This window comes from Ranitomeya imitator, chromosome 9 (genome assembly GCF_032444005.1).
Source record: "Ranitomeya imitator isolate aRanImi1 chromosome 9, aRanImi1.pri, whole genome shotgun sequence".
In the NCBI taxonomy this organism is placed as follows: Eukaryota; Metazoa; Chordata; class Amphibia; order Anura; family Dendrobatidae; genus Ranitomeya; species Ranitomeya imitator.
In genome coordinates, this window is record NC_091290.1 from 98,876,841 (window position 1) to 98,895,468 (window position 18,628).

At 44.1% G+C, this 18,628-nt stretch overlaps 1 protein-coding gene across 3 annotated transcripts in view; it reads left to right on the top strand.

Annotated features, from left to right (window-relative positions):
* The window catches only part of DUS2 (dihydrouridine synthase 2), a 263,484-nt gene that overhangs the window by 133,716 nt on the left and 111,140 nt on the right, over positions 1 to 18,628 (top strand). For all 3 annotated transcript variants that reach the window (XM_069740207.1, XM_069740208.1, XM_069740209.1), the window contains 4 exons: positions 208 to 268; positions 966 to 1,013; positions 9,211 to 9,276; positions 9,760 to 9,830. In XM_069740207.1, the coding sequence (XP_069596308.1) occupies positions 208 to 268; positions 966 to 1,013; positions 9,211 to 9,276; positions 9,760 to 9,830 (246 nt within the window). The remainder of the gene's footprint in view (positions 1 to 207; positions 269 to 965; positions 1,014 to 9,210; positions 9,277 to 9,759; positions 9,831 to 18,628) is intronic.

Sequence of the window (18,628 nt, forward strand, 5' to 3'; positions counted from 1 at the left end):
GGTGAGTACATTTTACTTTTAGCACTGCTATGGGCCCTTTGCTAAAAAAAAGAAAAAACGTGGACAACTCTTTTAACAGTGCATGAGTTGGATAAGGCAATATATTGGAATTCGTAAGAACAATGCTATTAGTTGGTCATGATTATTGAAATTACTGCCATTTTCAGTTGTTCTGTTTAACATGCTACTGTCATTTTTTATTTGTAGAGAAAATGACGTTGCCGCAATTGACATTAACATGGGCTGTCCAAAGGAGTATTCCACCAAGGTATTTTCCTTTTTTGTTTAGCAAGTGTTTCATAGCAAAGAATTTCAAACATTGTTACCAGGCCTATTACAGATGGTATACTTATAGTTGGTGCACACCAGTGATCAGAAGCTTGCAAGCATTCTGTAGATAGGTGATAAGTTATAACCTTCAAACACCCCCTTCCCACCAAGGCTACAAAGGCTGGACTTCACACAAGGAAAAAGATGGTAGCCACGGAATTTTTCAGCAGGTCCCATGCCGCCCTGACAACACATTGGCATGCATCGGCAATCACATAAGTTCAATGACGATGACAGTGATTGACAGCAGCATTTAAATGGATAAACTGCAGCAATTGGAGCACTCGCTGATCACTGCAGGGATAGGCAGATGCCATCTACGTAACACAGCTGGCATCTGACTGTAATGCTACAAGCTCAGCTCCTGAGACCGCTCTATACCCGGGGACCTGACATGGGACGTACTATTGCATCCTGTGTCAGGAAGGGGTTAAAAGCTGTACAGGTGGTTGAGCTTCAGGAAACACATCCATTGTGGTTCCTGCAAATATCCCTAGTCCTCTGCATTACCCTGTAGAGTTGTATAATATGTGGACATACTCTTATATGGCCTGGGTCTATAGGGGTGTGCTCTGTTACCGAAACTGATCACTGCTCATCAAACCTTTTTCTTGATTAAATTGTTTATTCTGTAGGGTGGTATGGGAGCAGCCCTTCTATCAAGTCCAGAAAAAATTGAGAAGGTAAGTGATGTTTATGGTAATTTCGGTTACTTTTATAATAAAGTCGTTAAGAGACCCTATGCTGTATGTTTCTCTTTACATTTTCCCTACACACTAAGGGCGTAGCACTTTGCTGTTTTGGATGGCTCTGAGCACTAAAATCTTAACTACATCATGAAAAGGAGGACTTGGACCACACATCCAAATAGTGTATATTAATCTACTACAGGTTCTTAAAATCTTGATCAAAGCATATAAGCACACCGCCATGACATGACAACCTCTTTAGTGGATCACTGCTCTATTGGGTGTAGCACTGCATGACGACCACCAATGCCACATCCGTGTATCAGCTGAACGAGCAACACGTGGGTTGTCAAAAGCAGGTGTTATTAGGAGATCGTGATTTTCTCTATACATACAGGTGCTTCTCACAAAATTAGAATGTCATCAAAAAGTTAATTTATTTCAGTTCTTCATTACAAAAAGTGAAACTCATATATTGTGTATAGTCCTTACAAACAGAGTGATCTATTTCAAGTGTTTGTTTCTGTTAATGTTGATGATTATGTCTTACAGCCAATGAAAACCCTAAAGTCATTATCTCAGTAAATTAGAATACTTTATAACACCAGCTTGAAAAATAATTTTAAAATCCAAAATGTTGTCCTACTGACATGTATGTTCAGTAAATGTGCTCAATACTTGGTTGGCGATCCTTCTCCGCCTATGGCACTGCTGAGGTGTTATGGAAGCCCAGGTTGCTTGGATAGCAGCCTTCAGCTCGTCTGCATTGTTGGGTCTGGTGTCTCTTATCATCCTCTTGACAATACCCAATAGACTCTCTTGCAAGGTCAGGCTAGTTTGCTGGCCAGTCAAGCACAGTGTTTTGTTGTTTTTAAACCAGATATTGGTACTTTTGGCAGTGTGGACAGGTGCAAAGTCCTGCTGGAGAATGAAATTTCCATCTCCAAAAAGCTTGTCAGCAGAGGGAAGCATGAAGAGCTCTAAAATTTACTGGTAGATGGCTGCGCTGACTTTAGTCTTGATAAAACCCAGTGGACCTACACCAGCAGATGTCATGGCTCCCCAAATCCTCAGTGATTGTGAGAACTTCACACTAGACCTCAAGCAACTTGGATTGAGTGCCTTTCTACTCTTCCTCCAGACTCTGGGACCTTTATTTCCAAATTAAATGCAAAATCTACTTTCATCTGATAACACCTTGAGCCACTGAGCAACCGAACAGTTATTTTGCTTCTTGGCCCAGGTAAGACACTTCTGGCACTGTCTATTGGTTATGACTGTCTTCACACAAGGAATGCGACACTTGTAGCCCATGTCTTGGATACGACTGTCTGTGGTGGCTCTTGAAGCAATGACTCCAGCAGCAGACCACTCCTCCAAATTTTTGACCTTTTCTTAACAATCCTTTCAAGGCTGCGGTTATCCCGGTTCCTTGTGCACCTTTTTCTTTCACACTTTTTCCTTCCACTCAACTTTCCATTAATATGCTTGGATACAGCACTCTGCGAACAGCCAGCTTCTTTAGCAATGACCTTTTGTGGTTTACCCTCCTTGTGGAGTGTGTCAATGACTGCCTTCTGCACATCTTTCAAGTCAGCATTCTCCATGATTGTGGAGTCTATTGAAACAGACTAAAGGTACCTTCACACATAACGATTTCTTTAACGATATTGTTGCAACGTCACCCTTTTTGTGACGTAGCAACGATCTCGCTAACGATCTCGTTATGTGTGACAGCGTCCAACGATCAGGCCCCTGCTGGGAGGTCGTTGGGGAATGATCAGGACCTTTTTTTGGTCGCTGTCATCGCTGGATCGGCGTGTGTGATGCCGATCTAGCGATGTGTTCACTTGTAACCAGGGTAAATATCGGGTTACTAAGTGCAGGGCCGCGCTTAGTAACCCGATATTTACCCTGGTTACCATTGTAAAAGTAAAAAAAAAAACAAAAAACAGTGCATACTCACATTCTGATGTCTGTCATGTCCCCCGCTGTCAGCTTCCCGCACTGACTGTGTCAGCGCCAGCCGTAAAGCAGAGCACAGCGGTGACGTCACCGCTGTGCTCTGCTTTACGGCCGGCGCTGACAGTCAGTGCAGGGAAGCTGACAGCGGGGGACATGACAGACATCAGAATGTGAGTATGTAGTGTTTTTTTTCTTTTTACTTTTACAATGGTAACCAGGGTAAATATCGGGTTACTAAGCGTGGCCCTGCACTTAGTAACCCGATGTTTACCCTGGTTACCCGGGTGCTGCAGGGGGACTTCGGCATCGTTGAAGACAGTTTCAACGATGCCGAAGTCTTTCCCCTGATCGTTGGTCGCTGGAGAGAGCTGTGTGTGTGACAGCTCCCCAGCGACCACACAACGACTTACCAACGATCACGGCCAGGTCGTATCGCTTGTCATGAACGTTGGTAAGTCGTTTAGTGTAACGGTACCTTTAGGGACCTTTTTAAATGCTTAGGAAGCCTTTGCAGGTGTTTTTTGTTATTCTAATATACCGAGATAATGACTTTTGAGTTTCCGTTGGCTGTAAGCCATAATCATCAACATTAGTAGAAAAAAACATTGGAAATAGATCTCTCTGTTTGTAATGACTCTATGTAATATGAGTTTTCAAGGCAATTTACAAGATTATTTTTTTAGGGACCAATTTAGTTTTGTAGTGACTTTGGGCGTCCTATATATTGGAATCTCCCAAAAATAATACCATTTTAAAGACCGCACCCCTCAAAGTTTTCAAAATTGCTTTCAGGTAGTTCATTAACCCTTCAGATGCTTTTCAGGAATTAATGAAAATGACTGGAATTTAAAAAAAAATGTTTTTTTATTTCTAATTTCTTAATAGACCGCTATAGCTGGAAGACTTTAAGGCCGCTATTTGGCCATGATCTGCCATGGCAAATATCAGGACCACACGATCAAGATCTCAGGGAACTGATGGGGTTTAAGAGGGAGCGTCCATACTCTGTTAACCATCTAGCTGTTGTAGTCACTATTTACAGCAGTATTTAAACCCTTACTGCCATTGGACGGGATAGTACGTCCAATGGCAGTACCCCTGCTTTGATGTGGGCTCCGGCAGTGAGCCGGCATCAAAGCCGGGACATGTCAGATGTTCTGAACAGCTGACATGTGTCCGCAATAGGCACGGGTGGAATCACGATCTGCCCGCGCCTACTAACTAGTTAAATGTCGGTCAAACTCTGACAGCGGCATTTAACGCACGCATCGGGACGGAAATACTCGCACCCCTGACCTCCGTCATGTGACCTCTATGGTTGTTGATGCCGGATTGCTATGAGCGCCACCCTGTGGTCGGCTCTCATAGCAATGCAGTAATTCTGCTACATAGAGGCAATCTGATCATCACCTCTATGTAGCAGAGCCGATCAAGTTGTGGCAGCTTCTGGCCTCCCTTGAAGGCTATTAAAGCATGCCAACACTTAAAGAAAAATAGTTTTAAAAATATTAAAAAAATAAAAAAATATAAAAGTTTAAATCACCCCCCCTTTTGCCCTATTCAAAACAAAACAATAAAAAAAAATCAAACATACACATATTTTGTATCGCTGCTTCAGAATCGCCTGATCTATCAATTAAAAAAGGATTAACCTGATCGCTAATCGGCGTAGCGAGAAAAAAATCAAAACTCCAGAATTACGTTTTTTTGGTCGCCGCGACATTGCACTAAAATGAAATTGCATTGCTTTAAACCGAAAAAAGCTCTGGTCAAGAATGGGTTAACCCCTTTCTGCCATTAGACGTACTATTGCGTCCATGTGGGGTGGGCTTTACTTCCCAAGGACGCAATAGTACGTCATATGCGATCGGCAGCGCTCACGGGGGGAGCGCCGCCGATCGCGGCCGGGTGTCAGCTGCCTATCGCAGCTGACATCCGGCACTATGTGCCAGGAGCGGTCGAAGACCGCCCCCGGCACATTAACCCCCGGCACACCGCGATCAAAGATGATCGCGATGTGCCGGCGGTGCAGGGAAGCACCGCGCAGGGAGGGGGCTCCCTGCGGGCTTCCCTGAGCCCCCCGCTGCAACGCGATGTGATCGCGTTGCTGCGAGGGTCTTACCTCCCTCCCTCCCTGCTCCAGGCCCGGATCCAAGATGGCCGCGGATCCGGGTCCTGCAGGGAGGGAGGTGGCTTCACAGAGCCTGCTCAGAGCAGGCACTGTGAAGCAGCCTGCACTCCTATCAGATCGGTGATCTGACAGAGTGCTGTGCAAACTGTCAGATCACCGATCTGTGATGTCCCCCCCTGGGACAAAGTAAAAAAAAAATTTTTCAAATGTGTAAAAAAAAATTAAAAAAAATATTCCAAAATAATGAAAAAAAAAAAATATATATTATTCCTATAAATACATTTCTTTATCTAAATAAAAAAAACAAAACAATAAAAGTACACATATTTAGTATCGCCGCGTCCGTAACGGCCCGACCTATAAAACTGGCCCACTAGTTAACCCCTTCAGTAAACACCGTAAGAAAAAAAAAAAAAAAACGAGGCAAAAAACAACGCTTTATTATCATACCGCCGAACAAAAAGTGGAATAACACGCGATCAAAAAGATGGATATAAATAACCATGGTACCGCTGAAAGCGTCATCTTGTCCCGCAAAAAACGAGCCGCCATACAGCATCATCAGCAAAAACATAAAAAAGTTATAGTCCTGAGAATAAAGCGATGCAAAAATAATTATTTTTTCCGTAAAATAGTTTTTATCGTATAAAAGCGCCAAAACATAAAAAAATGATATAAATGAGGTGTCGCTGTAATCGTACTGACCCGAAGAATAAAACTGCTTTATCAATTTTACCAAACGCGGAACGGTATAAACGCCTCCCCCAAAAGAAATTCATGAATAGCTGTTTTTTGGTCATTCTTCCTCACAAAAATCGGAATAAAAAGCGATCAAAAAATGTCACGTGCCTGAAAATGTTACCAATAAAATCGTCAACTCGTCCCGCAAAAAACAAGACCTCACATGACTCTGTGGACCAAAATATGGAAAAATTATAGCTCTCAAAATGTGGTAACGCAAAAAATATTTTTTGCAATAAAAAGCGTCTTTCAGTGTGTGACGGCTGCCAATCATAAAAATCCGCTAAAAAACCCGCTATAAAAGTAAATCAAACCCCCCTTCATCACCCCCTTAGTTAGGGAAAAATTAAAAAAATGTATTTATATCCATTTTCCCGTTAGGGCTAGGGTTAGGGCTAGGGTTAGGGCTAGGGTTAGGGCTAGGGTTAGGGCTAGGGTTAGGGTTGGGGCTAGGGCTAGGGTTGGGGCTAGGGTTAGGGTTAGGGTTAGGGCTAGGGTTAGGGTTAGGGTTGGGGCTACAGTTAGGGTTGGGGCTACAGTTAGGGTTGGGGCTAAAGTTAGGGTTTAGATTACGTTTACAGTTGGGAATAGGGTTGGGATTAGGGGTGTGTCAGGGTTAGGGGTGTGGTTAGGGTTACCGTTGGAATTAGGGTTAGGGGTGTGTTTGGATTAGGGCTTCAGTTATAATTGGAGGGTTTCCACTGTTTAGGCACATCAGGGGCTCTCCAAACACGACATGGCATCCGATCTCAATTCCAGCCAATTCTGCGTTGAAAAAGTAAAACAGTGCTCCTTCCCTTCCGAGCTCTCCCGTGTGCCCAAACAGGGGTTTGCCCCAACATATGGGGTATCAGCGTACTCAGGACAAATAGGACAACAACTTTTGGGGTCCAATTTCTCCTGTTACCCTTGGGAAAAAACAAACGGGGCTAAAAAATAATTTTTGTGGGAAAAAAAAAAGATTTTTTATTTTCACGGCTCTGCGTTATAAATTGTAGTGAAACACTTGGGGGTTCAAAGTTCTCCCAACACATCTAGATGAGTTCCCTGGGGGGTCTAGTTTCCAATATGGGGTCACTTGTGGGGGGTTTCTACTGTTTAGGTACATTAGGGGCTCTGCAAACGCAATGTGACACCTGCAGACCATTCCATCTAAGTCTGCATTCCAAATGGAGCTCCTTTCCTTCCGAGCCCTCCCATGCGCCCAAACAGTGGTTCCCCCCCACTTATGGGGTATCAGCGCACTCACGACAAATTGGACAACAAATTTTGGGGTCCAATTTCTCCTGTTACCCTCGGGAAATTACAAAACTGGGGGCTAAAAAATTATTTTTGTGGGAAAAAATGTTTGTTTTATTTTTACGGCTCTGCATTATAAACTTCTGTGAAGCCCTTGGTGGGTCAAAGCGCTCACCACACATCTAGATAAGTTCCTTAGGGGGTCTACTTTCCAAAATGGTGTCAATTGTGGGGGGTTTCAATGTTTAGGCACATCAGTGGCTCTCCAAACGCAACATGGCGTCCCATCTCAATTCCTGTCAATTTTGCATTGAAAAGTCAAACGGCGCTCCTTCCCTTCCGAGCTCTCCCATGCGCCCAAACAGTGGTTTACCCCCACATATGGGGTATCAGCGTACTCAGGACAAATTGTACAACAACTTTTGGGGTCCAATTTCTTCTCTTACCCTTGGGAAAATAAAAAATTGGGGGCGAAAAGATAATTTTTGTGAAAAAATATGATTTTTTATTTTTACGGTTCTCCATTATAAACTTCTGTGAAGCACTTGGTGGGTCAAAGTGCTCACCACACCTCTAGATAAGTTCCTTAGGGGGTCTACTTTCCAAAATGTTGTCACTTGTGGGGGGTTTCAATGTTTAGGCACATCAGTGGCTCTCCAAACGCAACATGGCGTCCCATCTCAATTCCTGTCAATTTTGCATTGAAAAGTCAAACGGCGCTCCTTCCCTTCCGAGCTCTCCCATGCGCCCAAACAGTGGTTTACCCCCACATATGGGGTATCAGCGTACTCAGGACAAATTGTACAACAACTTTTGGGGTCCAATTTCTTCTCTTACCCTTAGGAAAATAAAAAATTGGGGGCGAAAAGATAATTTTTGTGAAAAAATATGATTTTTTATTTTTACGGTTCTGCATTATAAAGTTCTGTGAAGCACTTGGTGGGTCAAAGTGCTCACCACACCTCTAGATAAGTTCCTTAGGGGGTCTACTTTCCAAAATGTTGTCACTTGTGGGGGGTTTCAATGTTTAGGCACATCAGGGGCTCTCCAAACGCAACATGGTGTCCCATCTCGATTCCAGTCAATTTTGCATTGAAAAGTCAAATGGCGCTCCTTCGCTTCCGAGCTCTGTCATGCGCCCAAACAGTGGTTTACCCCCACATATGGGGTATCAGCGTACTCAAAACAAATTGGACAACAACTTTTGCGGTCCATTTTCTCCTGTTACCCTTGGTAAAATAAAACAAATTGGAGCTGAATTAAATTTTTTGTGAAAAAAAGTTAAATGTTCATTTTTATTTAAACATTCCATAAATTCCTGTGAAGCACCAGAAGGGTTAATAAACTTCTTGAATATGGTTTTGAGCACCATGAGGGGTGCAGTTTTTAAAATGGTGTCACACTTGGGTACTTTGTATCATATAGACCCCTCAAAATGACTTCAAATGAGATGTGGTCCCTAAAAAAAAAAATGGTGTTGTAAAAATGAGAAATTGCTGGTCAACTTTTAACCCTTATAACTCCCTAACAAAAAAAAATTTTGGTTCCAAAATTGTGCTGATGTAAAGTAAACATGTGGGAAATGTTACTTATTAAGTATTTTGTGGGACATATATCTGTGATTTAATTGCATAAAAATTCAAAGTTGGAAAATTGCGAAATTTTCATAATTTTCGCCAAATTTCCGTTTTTTTCACAAATAAACGCAAGTACTATCAAAGAATTTTTACCATTGTCATGAAGTACAATATGTCACGAGAAAACAATGTCAGAATCACTGGAATCCATTGAAGCGTTCCAGAGTTATAACCTCATAAAGGGACAGTGGTCAGAATTGTAAAAATTGGCCCGGTCATTAACGTGCAAACCAGCCTTGGGGGTAAAGGGGTTAAGGGGCTAAACAGCAATGGTCAGTGCCAACTCTGATCATGGCTGATGCAGTATGTTGTCTGTACAGGTGACCGCTGCTGATTGTCACTCGTCGGAGGATGCTATTCTCTCATATCTCAGGTCACTTTTAAGTCGTATTGGTGGCATTAAGGGATTAAATCCATGGGGGCATTATAAAATGTAGTGGAGTGCAGTAAATCGAAATTGAATTCTGTTTTTCCATAGATATTGAAAACACTGGTAAATGGAATTGCCAAGCCTGTGACATGTAAAATCCGCATCCTTCCTACAGTAAGTGTTTTGCTATTCTCTGGCTTTTTTAAAGTTTTCAATTTTCTCAGTCTTATATTTCAGTATCCTTCAGCTAAGCAGTAGTGCCAAGATACAGCCCGGTCCTCTATGCGGGAAGCTTGGCGCTCTGCAATCACACATCCACTGCACACTTTTCTTCTCGGTTCAGAAAACTTCAGGCTTCTCTATTTGTTGCCATTTACATTCGGTTACACTTCTATGACTATTTTGATGTTTAACACAGTCAAAAAGCCAACAAATATTTCTAATCCTGGACAATAATACTAAGATAGAAAGTTTTGTATTTGTTACTAATTAGTACTGGGAAATAAATCATTAATGATTACTAATATTCTGATTCCATAATGTCCATCATTAGAATAATGTTCCATATTATTCTAGTTTTCCCTCTTCTGGGTTGATGAGTATTTTTTCCACTAATGCTTATATTATGAATGATCAAATTCTTATATTATTTTTTAGCTTGAAGAAACTGTGAATTTGGTGAAGATAATTGAGAGAACTGGTGTTGCAGCTATTGCAGTTCATGGAAGGTAGAGTTTTCTTAATTGCTGTATTCTTGTTTACAGCTCTGATTCTGGGAGTTTCTTAGATCTATTTAAAATTGTAACATGGTGTACCAAGCTGGAGTACCTCTTTCAGTACCAACCCGTGTTTCAGGAGGTCCACTCTGCTTTGGCTAGAGTCTGAATGAAGGACGCTGGCTGGAATTCCTTGGTTACATGGGCGCATATAAAAGATCACTGCATCTCCACTTATTTCCAGTATGAAAAAACTTTACTAACAGGACACAGAATATATAACACAGATACAGAGGGCAGGCCAATTGAAAAGTGGCAGGCCAGACATACATTACAATAGCCGCAGTTGGCTGGAGCCGGCCGATATTTACTGTGGGAATTACAAAGGTGGGTGAGGTCAAAAGGGGAATATCATGTCCCCTCTGCCCAGGGCGCAGCCTGTGGGCTGATGCATTAGGGACATGCATCTCACATGGAACCTATCATACATACATATAACTACACAACATATTCTTGGTGCTGTGGGGTTCCGTAACACGGCTCCCCCTTTCCAGCGACGCGATCGGCATACACAGTCTGATCCTTAACTAATCGGTTTGGGGATGACCGAAGTTTATGGGGTTGGTACAAGTTCCGTTTGTCGACTTAGTCCATCGGCGTTACCGTTTTGTTTGCCGGGTCTGTAGTGGATGGTGAAGTCCAGAGGTTGTAGGGCTAAACTCCACCGCAGCAATCTGGCGTTGTCTCCGGAGACCCGATTAACCCCTCTGTGACCTTAGACGTACTATCCCGTCGAGGTGCCCTGGGCTTATCTGACCCTGGACGGGATAGTACGTCATAGCCGATCGGCCGCGCTCACGGGGGGAGCGCGGCCGATCGCGGCCGGGTGTCAGCTGCTTATCGCAGCTGACATCCGGCACTATGTGCCAGGAGCGGTCACGGACCGCCCCCGGCACATTAACCCCTGGCACACCGCGATCAAAGATGATCGCGATGTGCCGGCGGTGCAGGGAAGCACCGCGCAGAGAGGGGGCTCCCTGCGGGCTTCCCTGAGCCCCCCGCAGCAACGCGATGTGATCGCGTTGCTGCGAGGGTCTCCTCACCTCCCTCCCTGCTCGAGCCCCGGATCCAAGATGGCCGCGGATCCGGGTCCTGCAGGGAGGGAGGTGGCTTCACAGAGCCTGCTCAGAGCAGGCACTGTGAAGCCTGCAGCGCTGCATGTCAGATCAGTGATCTGACAGAGTGCTGTGCAAACTGTCAGATCACTGATCTGTGATGTCCCCCCCGGGACAAAGTAAAAAAGTAAAAAAAAAATTTTCCAAATGTGTAAAAAAAATAAAAAAAAATATTCCAAAATAATGAAAAAAAAAAAAATATATTATTCCCATAAATACATTTCTTCATCTAAATAAAAAAAAAAAACCAATAAAAGTACACATATTTAGTATCGCCGCGTCCGTAACGACCCGACCTATAAAACTGTCCCACTAGTTAACCCCTTCAGTAAACACCGTAAGAAAAAAAAAAAAAAAAACGAGGCAAAAAACAACGCTTTATTATCATACCGCCGAACAAAAAGTGGAATAACACGCGATCAAAAGGACAGATATAAATAACCATGGTACCGCTGAAAGCGTCATATTGTCCCGCAAAAAAAGAGCCGCCATACAGCATCATCAGCAAAAAAATAAAAAAGTTATAGTCCTGAGAATAAAGCGATGCAAAAATAATTATTTTTTCTGTAAAATAGTTTTTATCGTATAAAAGCGCCAAACCATAAAAAAATGATATAAATGAGATATCGCTGTAATCGTACTGACCCGAAGAATAAAACTGATTTATCAATTTTACCAAACTCGGAACGGTATAAACGCCTCCCCCAATAGAAATTCATGAATAGCTGGCTTTTGGTCATTCTTCCTCACAAAAATCAGAATAAAAAGCGATAAAAAAATGTCACGTGCCCAAAAATGTTTTCAATAAAAACGTCAACTCGTCCCGCAAAAAACAAGACCTCACATGACTCTGTGGACCAAAATATGGAAAAATTATAGCTCTCAAAATGTGGTATTGCAAAAAATATTTTTTGCAATAAAAAGGGTCTTTCAGTGTGTGACGGCTGCCAATCATAAAAATCCGCTAAAAAACTCGCTATAAAAGTAAATCAAACCCCCCTTCATCACCCCCTTAGTTAGGGAAAAATAAAAAAAAATGTATTTATTTCCATTTTCCCATTAGGGCTAGGGTTAGGGCTAGGGTTAGGACTAGGGTTAGGGCTAGGGTTAGGGCTAGGGTTAGGGCTAGGGCTAGGGTTAGGGCTAGGGTTAGGGCTAGGGCTAGGGTTAGGGCTAGGGTTAGGGCTAGGGTTAGGGTTAGGGCTAGGGTTAGGGCTAGGGTTAGGGCTAGGGTTAGGGTTAGGGTTGGGGCTACAGTTAGGGTTGGGGCTAAAGTTAGGGTTTAGATTACATTTACAGTTGGGAATAGGGTTGGGATTAGGGTTAGGGGTGTGTCAGGGTTAGAGGTGTGGTTAGGGTTACCGTTGGAATTAGGGTTAGGGGTGTGTTTAGATTAGGGTTTCAGTTATAATTGGGGGGTTTCCACTGTTTCGGCACATCAGGGGCTCTCCAAACACGACATGGCGTCTGATCTCAATTCCAGCCAATTCTGCGTTGAAAAAGTAAAACAGTGCTCCTTCCCTTCCGAGCTCTCCTGTGTGCCCAAACAGGGGTTTACCCCAACATATGGGGTATCAGCGTACTCAGGACAAATTGGACAACAACTTTTGTGGACCAATTTCTCCTGTTACCCTTGGGAAAATACAAAACTGGGGGCTAAAAAATAATTTTTGTGGGAAAACAAAAAGATTTTTTATTTTCACGGCTCTGCGTTATAAACTGTAGTGAAACACTTGGGGGTTCAAAGTTCTCACAACACATCTAGATAAGTTCATTGAGGGGTCTAGTTTCCAATATGGGGTCACTTGTGGGGGGTTTCTACTGTTTAGGTACATTAGGGGCTCTGCAAACGCAATGTGACGCCTGCAGACCAATCCATCTAAGTCTGCATTCCAAATGATGCTCCTTCCCTTCCGAGCCCTCCCATGCGCCCAAACGGTGGTTCCCCCCCACATATCGGGTATCAGCGTACTCAGGACAAATTGGACAACAACATTTAGCGTCCAATTTCTCCTGCTAACCTTGGAAAAATACAAAACTGGGGGCTAAAATATAATTTTTGTGGAAAAAAAAATATTTTTTATTTGCATGGCTCTGCGTTATAAACTGTAGTGAAATACTTGGGGGTTCAAAGCTCTCACAACACATCAAGATGAGTTCCTTAGGGGGTCTACTTTCCAAAATGGTGTCACTTGTGGGGGGTTTCTACTGTTTAGGTACATTAGGGGCTCTGCAAACGCAATGTGACGCCTGCAGACCATTCCATCTAAGTCTGCATTCCAAATGGCGCTCCTTCCCTTCCGAACCCTCCCATGCGCCCAAACGGTGGTTCCCCCCCACATATGGGGTATCAGCGTACTCAGGACAAATTGGACAACAACTTTTGGGGTCCAATTTCTCCTGTTACCCTAGGGAAAATACAAAACTGGGGGCTAAAAAATAATTTTTGTGGGAAAAAAATTTTGTTTTATTTTTATGGCTCTGCATTATAAACTTCTGTGAAGCCCTTGGTGGGTCAAAGTGCTCACCACACATCCAGATAAGTTCCTTAGGGGGTCTACTTTCCAAAATGGTGTCACTTGTGGGGGGTTTCAATGTTTAGGCACATCAGTGGCTCTCCAAACGCAACATGGCGTCCCATCTCAATTCCTGTCAATTTTGCATTGAAAAGTCAAACGGCGCTCCTTCCCTTCCGAGCTCTCCCATGCGCCCAAACAGTGGTTTACTGCCACATATGGGGTATCAGCGTACTCAGGACAAATTGGACAACAACTTTTGAGGTCCAATTTCTTCTCTTACCCTTGGAAAAATAAAAAATTGGGGGCAAAAATATAATTTTTGTGAAAAAATATGATTTTTTATTTTTACGGTTCTGCATTATAAACTTCTGTGAAGCACTTGGTGGGTCAAAGTGCTCACCACACATCCAGATAAGTTCCTTAGGGGGTCTACTTTCCAAAATGGTGTCACTTGTGGGGGGTTTCAATGTTTAGGCACATCAGTGGCTCTCCAAACGCAACATGGCGTCCCATCTCAATTCCTGTCAATTTTGCATTGAAAAGTCAAATAGCGCTCCTTCCCTTCCGAGCTCTCCCATGCGCCCAAACAGTGGTTTACTGCCACATATGGGGTATCAGCGTACTCAGGACAAATTGGACAACAACTTTTTGGGTCCAATTTCTCCTGTTACCCTTGGTAAAATAAAACAAATTGGAGCTGAAGTAAATTTTTTGTGTAAAAAAGTTAAATGTTCATTTTTATTTAAACATTCCAAAAATTCCTATTAAACACCTGAAGGGTTAATAAACTTCTTGAATGTGGTTTTGAGCACCTTGAGGGGTGCAGTTTTTAGAATGGTGTCACACTTGGGCATTTTCTATCATATAGACCCCTCAAAATGACTTCAAATGAGACGTGGTCCCTAAAAAAAAATGGTGTTGTAAAAATGAGAAATTGCTGGTCAACTTTTAACCCTTATAACTCCCTAACAAAAAAAAAAATTGGTTCCAAAATTATGCTGATGTAAAGGAGACATGTGGGAAATGTTACTTATTAAGTATTTTGTGTGACATATCTCTGTGATTTAATTGCATAAATATTCAAAGTTTGAAAATTGCGAAATTTTCAAAATTTTCGCCAAATTTCCGTTTTTTTCACAAATAAACGCAGGTACTATCAAAGAAATTTTACCACTATCATGAAGTACAATATGTCACGAGAAAACAATGTCAGAATCACCAGGATCCGTTGAAGCGTTTCGGAGTTATAACCTCATAAAGGGACAGTGGTCAGAATTGTAAAAATTGGCCTGGTCATTAACGTGCAAACCACCCTTGGGGGTAAAGGGGTTAAGCCAGACTAGGGGATTATGGTCCGTTAGGAGGGAAAACTGTCGTCCATATAAATATGGTTGCAACTTTTTGAGTGCCCATACTACCGCCAGGCACTCCTTCTCGATGGCCGCATAGCTTACTTCACGGGGTAGTAGTTTCCGACTCAGGTAAGCTACCGGGTGTTCTTGGCCGTCCGGCCCGACTTGGCTCAGTACTGCCCCCAATCCAAACATAGAAGCGTCTGTGTGAAGAAGGAAACGTTTAGTTGGATCGTGTGCGGCCAATACAGGGCTATTGGTGAGGGCGTCCTTTGGCTGGCGGAAGGCTTCCTCACACTCTGGGGTCCAGGTTACCTGGCGTGGTTGGTTCTTACGGGTCAGATCAGTGAGGGGCTTGGCTACGCTGCTGTAATTGGGAGTGAATTTCCTGTAATACCCCGCTGTCCCTAGAAATGCCATGACCTGGGTTTTAGTGCGTGGGGTGGGCCATTTGGCTTTGGCCTCAATCTTGGCTGGTTCTGGTCGCTGTTTCCCACTTCCCACCCTATGCCCTAAATACTGAACCTCTGCTTTGCCCACGTGACACTTGTTTGGGTTCAGGGTGATTCCGGGCTGGTGGATTCTGTCCAATACTATCTCTAGGTGATTTAGATGCTCTTCCATGTCGCACTGTAGATGGCGATGTCGTCCAGGTAGGCACAAGCATAGTCCTGGAGACCATCCAAAAGCCGGTCAGCCAGCCTCTGGAAGGTCGCTGGGGCATTCTTCATCCCGAATGGCATAACTCAAAACTGGAATAAGTCGAACGAGGTGACAAATGCCGACTTGGGAAAAGCGTCAGGACTAAGGGGAATCTGCCAGTAGCCTTTGCATAGATTGATGGTGGTCAAATACTTTGCCCCCGCCAGCCGGTCTAACAACTCATCCACACGCGGCATGGGATACGCATCCGTCACTGTTTTCTCATTGAGCTTACGATAGTCTACACAAAACCGTGTAGTCCCATCCTTCTTGGGCACTAACACTACGGGGGATGCCCAGGGACTATCTAACTCTTCAATGACCCCTAAACGCAACATCTCTTGTTTCTATTGTCGCATCCCTTCTCGTACAGACTCAGGGATGCGGAAGGGGGGTTGTCGCAGGGTGGTCTGATCCTGGGTCTCAACCTTGTGTTGTGCCAGGCGAGTGTACCCTGGTCTCCCCGAAAACATCCTCTGTCGCTGCCTTAACAACGCCTCCGCCTGCTATCTCTCCCGGGGACCTAGGTCTTCACCCAATTATACCTGGTCCCACGTTTTAGACTGAGTCCTTTCCCCTAAGACATCAGGCAAGGGAAGTCCGGCTAAATCCTCTGCTTCAGGTGCACAGATGGCCACTACCTCTTCAGGGCGCTCCCAGTAGGGCTTCAGCATATTCACGTGGAACATGCGGATAACCCTGGGGTCGTCACAATCGGCGACATTATAGGTGGTGTCGGCTATTTTCCCCACTACCTGGTAGGGCCCCTGCCATGCAGCTTGGTAGTTGTTCTGCCTAGTGGGCTCTAACACCAGGACCTTCTGTCCTATTTCCAAGGTGCGTTCTCTGGCCCTCCGAACGTACCATACGTGCTGGCGCCGCTGGGCCACCTACATGTTCCCACGTACAGCCTGGGTCAGCTCCTGTAGGCGGTCCCGGAATTCCAGCACATAGGGTACAATATGTACCCCTTCTATGATGCCCTCCCCTTCCCAGTGTTCTAGCACTAAGTCTAGGAGTCCCCTTACCCACCTGCCGTATACCAGTTCGAACGGGGAGAACCCCGTGGATTCTTGGGGCACCTCCCGATAGGCAAATAGGAGGTGTGGCAAGAACTTCTCCCAGTCCCTGTAGGTCCTGGTAAAAGTCCCAATGAACTGTTTTAATGTCCCGTTAATAAAGCGTACACACAACCCATTGGTTTGCGGGTGGTACGGGGCGCTTCTAATGGACTTTACGCCGCACAGCTTCCACAGTTGGTTCGTCACCTCTGCTGTAAACTCGGTACCCTGGTCCGAGATAATCTCCCGGGGAAATTCAACCCGTGAGAAAACCTGGAGCAGGGCAGCCGCCACCGTCTCTGCTAGTATGTTAGGTAACGCAACTGCCTCTGGATACCGTGTGGCATAATTTACCACTGTCAATATATACCTTTTTCCTGACGGACTGGGTTTGGCTAACGGCCCTATCAGATCGACAGCTACCCGGCTAAATGGTTCCTCCACAATGGGGAGGGGGCGTAATTTGGCCTTGCATCGATCTCCCCTCTTGCCAATGCGCTGGCAACTGTCACAGGTCTGGCAGTACTGACGAACATCATAGGTTACCCCTGGCCAAAAGAAGTTTTGTGTCAGACGATGCCTTGTGCGACTGATGCCGAAGTGCCCGGCCAAGGGTATGTCATGAGAGATTCGCAGTAACTCCTGCCTATACTTCTTGGGAGCTACCAGCTGTCGTTTTATAGTGGGGCTCGTCCCTGTGTGGTGCTGCTCTGTGATCCGGTAGAGGAGTCCCTGCTTCCATACATAGTAACATAGTAACATAGTAACATAGTTAGTAAGGCCGAAAAAAGACATTTGTCCATCCAGTTCAGCCTATATTCCATCATAATAAATACCCAGATCTACGTCCTTCTACAGAACCTAATAATTGTATGATACAATATTGTTCTGCTCCAGGAAGACATCCAGGCCTCTCTTAAACCCCTCGACTGAGTTCGCCATCACCACCTCCTCAGGCAAGCAATTCCAGATTCTCACTGCCCTAACAGTAAAGAATCCTCTTCTATGTTGGTGGAAAAACCTTCTCTCCTCCAGACGCAAAGAATGCCCCCTTGTGCCCGTCACCTTCCTTGGTATAAACAGATCCTCAGCGAGATATTTGTATTGTCCCCTTATATATTTATACATGGTTATTAGATCGCCCCTCAGTCGTCTTTTTTCTAGACTAAATAATCCTAATTTCGCTAATCTATCTGGGTATTGTAGTTCTCCCATCCCCTTTATTAATTTTGTTGCCCTCCTTTGTACTCTCTCTAGTTCCATTATATCCTTCCTGAGCACCGGTGCCCAAAACTGGACACAGTACTCCATGTGCGGTCTAACTAGGGATTTGTACAGAGGCAGTATAATGCTCTCATCATGTGTATCCAGACCTCTTTTAATGCACCCCATGATCCTGTTTGCCTTGGCAGCTGCTGCCTGGCACTGGCTGCTCCAGGTAAGTTTATCATTAACTAGGATCCCCAAGTCCTTCTCCCTGTCAGATTTACCCAGTGGTTTCCCGTTCAGTGTGTAATGGTGATATTGATTCCCTCTTCCCATGTGTATAACCTTACATTTATCATTGTTAAACCTCATCTGCCACCTTTCAGCCCAAGTTTCCAACTTATCCAGATCCATCTGTAGCAGAATACTATCTTCTCTTGTATTAACTGCTTTACATAGTTTTGTATCATCTGCAAATATCGATATTTTACTGTGTAAACCTTCTACCAGATCATTAATGAATATGTTGAAGAGAACAGGTCCCAATACTGACCCCTGCGGTACCCCACTGGTCACAGCGACCCAGTTAGAGACTATACCATTTATAACCACCCTCTGCTTTCTATCACTAAGCCAGTTACTAACCCATTTACACACATTTTCCCCCAGACCAAGCATTCTCATTTTGTGTACCAACCTCTTGTGCGGCACGGTATCAAACGCTTTGGAAAAATCGAGATATACCACGTCCAATGACTCACCGTGGTCCAGTCTATAGCTTACCTCTTCATAAAA